Raw genomic sequence first — 8,333 nt, forward strand, 5'->3', positions numbered from 1 at the left:
TCTAACTACGAGATAATTGAAATTTTAATCAGAATTTTTGTCATTTTTGTCATTGAAATTATTTTAGTTTGATTTTATTAAAATATGTTTTGTATATTTATTTATTTATATTTATACAATTAATAAATATTAATATATAAATTTAAATTAAATTTATTTATATATTAATTATAAATTAATTATATGAAGTTAATTGACATTATAAATTTCCAATATCTCCAATAATTTGTCATTATTATACAATTTAATACTACAAATACTACATTTTATTAACTAGTTGCATAACAGGCAACATTTTCAGGAATTAAAACTTGTTTAATAATCCATCATCACAGTAATATCACAAATTAGTGAGTCCTTAAGATTTGTCATATACGACAATATAACGTATAATTAGCGTATTATCAACATTTAAACAGCGGATTTATATAATCTTCATCAGGAATTAAAACTCGTTTAACAATCCATCATCACAGTAATATCAAAAATTAGTGAGTCCTTAAAATTTGTCATATACGACAATATAACGACAATATGATCAGCGTATTATCAATATTTAAACAGCGGATTTATATAATCTTCAGGATTACTATAGAAAGAAAATTATTAATAGTATTAATAAATTTTATAACTAATACTGTGATAAAAAAGAATAAAAAAGATTAGAAAGCCTTATATTATATAAAATGTTAATAATGTAAAATTAATTCTCAACATTAAATAAATAACTTTTATAACTCATCATTTGCTCATTATTTGTATGTACAATGTACATGTATGCACAATGCACATTTCGAATATTTGTTTGTACTTCTAGTAAAATACTCTGCAAACGTTATTAACAAAAAAATTTTTAAGGGAAGCCAATTTTATAGTAACCTGCCTACTACGAGAAATTTGTATTGAGATAGACCTAATCGATAAATTTTTGTTTGAACATTCACATATAATTTAATTTTTCGTTTGCACATTTTTAATAATAAAGTTATGAACAAGTAAAATTTGGCGAACAATCAATCCAGTTATAGCTATGTAAACGAAGATTCAAAAAGTATGTGATTGTACAAACAAGAGTTTGTCGATTAATACTGATTTAATACTGTTAGGATCATATTCCGGGCTCTAGCTACTAGAATTGACCGCTTGCCAAACTTTATTTGTTTATAATTATTTTTTATTGAAAATATGCAAAATTTATCGATTAAGACTATTTTAATCCAATTTTCTCGTAGATGGGGAACTAATGTAAGCCCCAAAAATTCTTTTGTTAACCGTGTGACTGCCGAGAATTCTCGTCATTTTGGACTTGGAGTTGGTGGTTCATTGCCGCAAAAAAGGCATTTTTTGTTATGAAATATTTTGTTATATTAGAACCGCTAAGTAATTTTATCACTGAAACAAAGTGTAACTAGAGGTGTTTGGATGTACTAAACACGATTTTTGAATCCGATTTGCATAATGTTGCCTCAAAAAAATTAAAATTTTCGAATATGCTTATGAAATATTTTGTTTCATTAAAGTTTTACAATGAATTAATGACTGAAACAAGGTACATTTAGGAGTTTTTGAATGTGCTGAACATGATTTTAAACTCATATTACAAAAATTTATAAGATAACATAATAGATAAAGTTAAAATAATTTAATTGAATTGAGCAGAAGTTAAATTCCTAATTTGATAATTTTTCATGACTTTAGCATTATAATCTCAATATAGAATAATGTATATATTTATATATGTTTTTATATTATTCAAATAAAATATTTAGATAGTTTAAAAAATTTCTACATTTATTGCATACACAACATCAAATTTTAGTTAATATTTGCTATATTAGTTGTCATTTTAGGTTTATGACAAAAATTCTTTTAATTTAGCTTGAAATTTGTCATCAGCACCATCAAAAACTCTCTATTTAAACTTTTATTAATTTTCGAGAATCTTTTATTTTTAGCATTTTAGGACTATTCGAGGAATGTGGTGTAGCAGTCAAGGAGTTAATAACGTTTGTACTAGAAATATGCAAACAAAAATTCGAAATGTACATTTATGTGCAAACGATGAGCAATTGAGTGAGTTGTAGAAAGTTATTTTTTTATGCTGTTGGGCTAACTTTATACTGGTTACTAATAAAAAGATTAGTCTTAAAACCAATATTAATATTAGTGTGTTTCAGTAATAGCATAGTTTAGAAATTGAACTTGGTACTAACGTGTCAGAAGTCGTCGATGCAGTTGTTGTGATCGCAGTTGATTTGGCAATCGTTATGGCAGGTATGGTTGTGATTTGTGCGGTAACCGGGGTAGTCGTAGGTTGGGCCATAACTGTGGCAATTGGAACAAAATATCAATTAACAATAATAACAATTTTTGCATAACTAATTATTATAAAAAATAAGGAAAATTAGAAAGTTTTATAATATAAGATAATAATAATGGAAGCATTAATTCTAAAGTCAATATGCAGATATTAGTGCATCTTAATAGCAGTTTACGTCCAAAAATTAAACTTGTAATTGGAGACCTTGCACTTGATTTGAAACTGGAATTGATGGTGCTTGTTGCTGTGGCATGTGCGATTGCTGTGAGACTTTTAACGGTTGTGATTGTTGTGAAGATTGTGACTGATTTGTGACAGACGACATAGATTTGATAAATCGCAATTGTGTTTTAGGCGACTGAGATTGGAGCAATTCTGACATAAGCGGCGCAGATTGTGAAAGTGTTGAGGAAGGCAAATACCGCTTCATGTATCGTTCCAATTTTAGTAACTCATACGACTCAGATTGTGCGACAAGCAACGAAGGTTGTGGCAATTTTGAGAGAGGCGTGGGTCCTGGCAATTGCCGGACAGTCGTTGTGGGTGCTGGCAATTGTGAAACAGGCAACCTGATGAATCGTGCTGGCAATTTTGAGTTAAGCGACTGAGATTGTGGCAATTTTGAGGCAAATGACGTAATTTGGGGCAATTGTGAGTCAAGCGACATAGATTGGGGCAGTTTTGAGGCAGACGTCGTAGATTGGGGCAATTGTGAGGTAGACGTAGATTGGCGCAATTGTGAGACAAACGATGTAGATTGTGTTGCGGCAGACGACGTGCGTTGTCCCAATTGTGCAGCAGACGACGTGTGTTCTGATCTAGACATCTGCAACAAGAGATTGATTATTAATAATAACAATTAATGCGTAATATTTAGAAAAAGCAAGGAAAGTTACGATATCAAATAGAAATAGTAAGCTTTTAGAGAAGCCGAATTAAAATTCGTAGATACTATTGTATACGTATATATATTATAATAATTTAACAATTTATATATAAATATTGTGCGATGCCAAATGTTTTGACATTTTCTTCGGATCTTCTCCAATGGTATAATATAAAGAAAATTAAAATAAAGTTCCGGTAACACAACTAAAGCATAATAAAAATCACATGATATAAAAATTACACATAGAAAAGTAGTAAACTATATAAATGTACTGTTGAAATCCTTCTAATTAATATTATACTTTATGCACTACATTGTATATTTACTTACAACAATTTGTTCTGCCGAGACAGAATATATATTAATGGAAAAACACCAATTATACCAAATGATGAAACGCCGTCGAAGGATCCTGAAGATACAATTACTAGGACACATAATTAAATTAAATATTTATTTATATATATTAAGGAGAGAGATCTAATAACAAAGTAGCAAAGAAATAATCAAAATACTATGTAATAAGTTGAAAAAGACTTTTAATGTAATAGCTGTTCATGATTTTATAATTTATTTTAAACAAATGATGAAATAAGAAAGATTTTTCAGAATTTAGGAAAGGATGTAATTTGTAATTACATCCTTTTTTAACTATAGTCATATATGCGTTTTATTCACATCAATCGGTTAACTTTATTATGCTGTGCAGAAAGTGTTAAAATACGGCTATGGAAAATATTTTAAGTGATATTTTATGTTTTATATCAAAATATTTTAGAATCAAATATAAAATATTTCGCAAACTATTGTTTTTCATAATTATTTTAATATTTCTATACACATAATAATAAAAAAAATCAAATTATATAAAAAAAGTAACATAAAATAACATATTTAAAATATTTCTATCATTAATTTATACATAAAAAACGTATATTAACGTAAAAATTTGATGCATATTTCTAAAATTTTTAAAGCAAAAATTTATAATTATTTTATTTTATATTTTTATTTTTTACTTTTTCTTTTAATAAAGTACATCATTATGAACTAATTATAGTAGATATAAATTAATCAATTATACAAATTATAAGAACTTATTGTAAGAAAATTATATTTACCAGACTTGACAATATAATTTGGCATTTATAATAATTAACATTATGAGTACACTAGTTCCAAAACCAATAGTAAACCAAACCCATTTCAAGATGTGCAATTCTGTATAATTTATATGTGTAGTATTTGGATTTGTATCGTACTCTTTTGTATTGTTTTCTTTATTTGTAGCATTTGTCAAGAAAGCTATCACATTTTTTGTTACAGCATCTAGAAGAATAATTGCAATTAGCAAATAATTATATCTATTATTAATAGATTAATTTTCCTTATAATAACTATTTATTACATATTAAAGAATTAATTTTATTAAATATAAAATTTTATTATGAATAAATTCATTTATTGATTCAGAATAAAGTTACTATCAATTTTTTTATATCAATTTTTAAAGTTATATCAATTTTTTTCTAATAAGCATTCTTTATTACTGTATTAATTTTATATATAATTTTCAATACTAATTTTATGATATTAAATATGCTTCTTCTTATTAAAAAATGTTTCAAGTTATACTAAATTTTATTGTAGTGCTACATATCAATTAGATATCAATATATTACATTATTGTTTTATGTGCGTATATCCTCTTATAACTTTATTTATTGTTTGAAAATATAATAGGTATTACTTGGCACATTCGAAATTTATATCATTAAAAAGAATAATAAATAAATAAAATATTAGCCTTTTTTTCTATAGCAATATAAATTACTTTACCAGAAATTAAAATAATGAAGACAATAGTCCGTAATGATAGCGTCATTATGTAAGACATTCAAGTCTTTTTTTCAGTCACATTTAATGCAAAAATCAATTTTTTTGGTTCACGTATTGACTAATTAATATTTTGCCGTATGGCATATTATCTGAAATTAATAATGAAAATAATGAAATTGAAACTCTAAAATTAAGGATCTATTTATTTTAAATATTTGAACAGTGGAGAATACAACAATATATTGTCCAACAGTTTATATCTTACTTGAAACAGGGATAAATTTTAAAGAAGTTTGAACAAGATACAATTTTTGAAGTAAGAGTATCTGCTGATGTTTGTCATGTACTTATATAGAGTAAATTCTCTGCTGTAACTATAATTAAAATCTGTAATTATGGAAATAACATAATATTAGAAAAATAGAAACTTAATAATCACAATACAGTTGCACGAAATGAGAGATGTTTACATTTATTTGACGAGATTACGAAAACTAAAAGAACTTTGAATTTTGCCTAATGTACACTGCAGAGATAAGTATATCTTTTTGAAGTATCTTATATAATTAATAGTATGAAATAAATCAAGTAGTATGATTAACGTGGCATTCGCTATTATAAATGCTTACAACATAATTAACTATTAATTAATATTGATTTAATTGAGAGATCACAAAATTACATTTCTTACTTAAAATAATTAATTCTATTGCTGATTTTATTGTACAAGTTTGACAAATCGTTAGCATATGATAACGCAACAATAAATTATTACAAAATATAAAATAATATGTAAAGAATAATGTATAACTGATGCGATTATACTAATTTCGATAAGGTAAGACCATAGTTTTATGAAAATTTAGTTGAATATATGTTGCGACGTCTATGTGCTAGTGATTTAATTGCACTTTAATTTATAACAAATAACAGCGTAGCACTAAAGAAAAGTTTAATATAATAACTAGTATATTATTTATTCAATAAGATATAAAAATTAATTGCAAATAAGACAATATTCTTTACCAAATAAAACAGTGTGTTTCATGTACGTCCTTAGTGTAAAACACGTTAACGATTACTGACGAATTTGTAAAAATCATGCATGTCTTTAGTATTATTTGGCCCGTTTCCTTGAGTGTTATTGAATTCTGTATCGAACTGTTTATTATTTAGCTTTCGCGATCATATCGCCATGTCACGCATGTTCTCTGAAAGGAATACATAGGAATTGCTCATGCTCTTTTTCTACATAGGAATTCGCCTTGTTTTGATCAGTACCTATAATATATATAGAAAGCCAGTTGATTACTTATATAGTTTAAATTGTTGGCGAACGAAAATTTCCACTAATGTTGAGAAGAAATTCAGACTGAGAATACACATATACATACGAATGCGCATACACACATATATATACGTACACACGTACATATATGTATATGTGTATTCTCAGTCTGAATTTCTTCTCAACATTAGTGGAAATTTTTGTTCGCCAACAATTTAAACTATATAAGTAATCAACTGGCTTTCTTTTCAAATTTATTGGAAAATATCTAGGAGAAAAAACCTTCCGTACTGAAAAGAGATTTATATACAAAGACCTATTATATACTTTCTCACTTATTGTTAGATCACATCTACGGAAAATTTTAAAAATAAAAATATAAAAATATATTTATTGGACCATTTAAATAAGTTTTACTATTAGAATACTTTATAAAATTATCAATCTGTTGTTTTGCTTCTTTTTCTTTTTACGAATCGCAGAATTATATTAAGTTACTTATTAAGAATATATATATGTCTACCTGTTAAACGTCGACGTCACGCCGGGCTGCCACAAACATAAATTGTTAATTTAATTGGATATTATTGGGCTAAATATTTAACTTATTAAAACAACTATCTGATGTTCTTTGTTCATTAATATTCATGTTGCGTCAATATAGATTTTATCTCGATTACACTGATGCTGTTGATATAATCATTTCTTTTTCCGTGTAGAAATAATTACTTATTACTTATTTCTCTTATTACTTATTACTAGTCGGTGTACCATTCGATTCAGATCTTGACTTGATAAAATTATCGAACTTATCGTTATCGTTCACTGTTCACTAAATGTGGCGGTAACATGATAGCTCTTTGCAATTCTATAAAGACCACAAAGCTCATAACATACTAAATTAACTAAATTAACTTTTCGCGACGGCGGAGCTGGTCGCCACTACGTTTTACTGCTGTACGTGTCTATTGTACGACGGATAATGTCCGTGACGAGTTGGCGCAAGGTTTGCTGTTATTTATTAGGATATATATCATCTTTGTAAAATTTACTTAATATAAGAGATAAATAACTATTGTTACACAATGAGTTGAGCGCTTATTTGGTATAGCAGCAGAGATTATTACACTATATGGTGACCATTCGTACACAGAATCAGTATCGTGGGCAGCCATTATAGTGGCCATTCGTAGCGAAAGGGTTAACAATAAGCGTTATTAATTTGTAAAGCATATTATCGGGAAAATATTTAGTTACTTTTGAGCAATTACAAAAAGCATTTGACATCTGTCAAGTCATTTAGAACTATGTTACATAATAATATAAATACTTATATAAATATACTTTTTTTTCTTAATAATAAATAATAAATTAAATAATAACTTGCAAGAGTACGCATTACATCATAGAATAGAATTAACCGATTGTTTACTAAACTACTACAAATCTTATAAAACTTTCCTTATTAACTTCTCCGTTTGCAATTGCTCATATAAGAAAAATTTTAACAATTTCTATAAAAATTAATAAGTATTTATTATATTTCAAATGTATAAACTTGATATTTTAATATATAGTACTTACAGAGAAAAGAAAGAAATCTGTAATCAACATTGATCCCAAGAATAAGCAGTATTATCACCATAAAATGTTTATTAATGTTTATTAAATTGTTTATTATTATATACTCCTGACACCGACACACTTTACACTCCAACGTTTTCCAATTAACACAATTAATGCAGCCATTGATAATGTAGGTACATTAGTTTAATGGAATTATTAAAAAATGACAATTTTATTAACTACAAATTTAGAATTATTATATTCAGGTAATTTCAAAAGTTTATGGTTTATTATTTATTTTTTTAAATAATTATTATTAATTTCTTTTCTTTATACCAGTATATCGTGTGTATATATGAAATTATTTTCGAGAAATAGTGCCGAATCGAATAGGCCAATGCAGAATTCTGACGTCGAAGATTTTGCTTGTG

General features: G+C 26.4%; 1 protein-coding gene and 1 long non-coding RNA gene across 2 annotated transcripts; both read right to left on the reverse strand.

Annotated features, from left to right (window-relative positions):
- Positions 1-222: 222 nt before the first annotated feature.
- LOC139819109 (uncharacterized) lies at positions 223-3,907 on the reverse strand. The gene is made up of 4 exons (XM_071788290.1): positions 3,540-3,907; positions 2,525-3,146; positions 2,214-2,325; positions 223-589 (listed from the first exon to the last, which is right to left on the reverse strand). Exons 1-4 carry the CDS (start codon positions 3,645-3,647, stop codon positions 550-552), a joined length of 882 nt encoding a protein of 293 aa, XP_071644391.1. The 5' UTR covers positions 3,648-3,907; the 3' UTR covers positions 223-549.
- A 427-nt stretch (positions 3,908-4,334) lies between these two features.
- On the reverse strand, positions 4,335-5,656 carry LOC139819803 (uncharacterized). The gene is made up of 3 exons (XR_011733816.1): positions 5,314-5,656; positions 5,049-5,197; positions 4,335-4,538 (listed from the first exon to the last, which is right to left on the reverse strand). It is a non-coding gene; the product is annotated as an uncharacterized lncRNA (long non-coding RNA).
- Between the last annotated feature and the right edge of the window lie 2,677 nt (positions 5,657-8,333).

This window comes from Temnothorax longispinosus, chromosome 9 (assembly GCF_030848805.1).
Source record: "Temnothorax longispinosus isolate EJ_2023e chromosome 9, Tlon_JGU_v1, whole genome shotgun sequence".
Lineage (NCBI taxonomy): Eukaryota > Metazoa > Arthropoda > Insecta > Hymenoptera > Formicidae > Temnothorax > Temnothorax longispinosus.

Coding starts and splice junctions, on each gene's coding strand:
- LOC139819109 (XM_071788290.1), bottom strand. CDS start 3,647: ATGTGTCCTAGTAATTGTATCTTCAGGATCCTTCGACGGCGTTTCATC. Junction 3,147..3,539: donor TCTCGGCAGAACAAATTGTT/GTAAGTAAATAT, acceptor CTCTTGTTGCAG/ATGTCTAGATCAGAACACAC. Junction 2,326..2,524: donor AGTTTCAAATCAAGTGCAAG/GTCTCCAATTAC, acceptor CAATTGCCACAG/TTATGGCCCAACCTACGACT.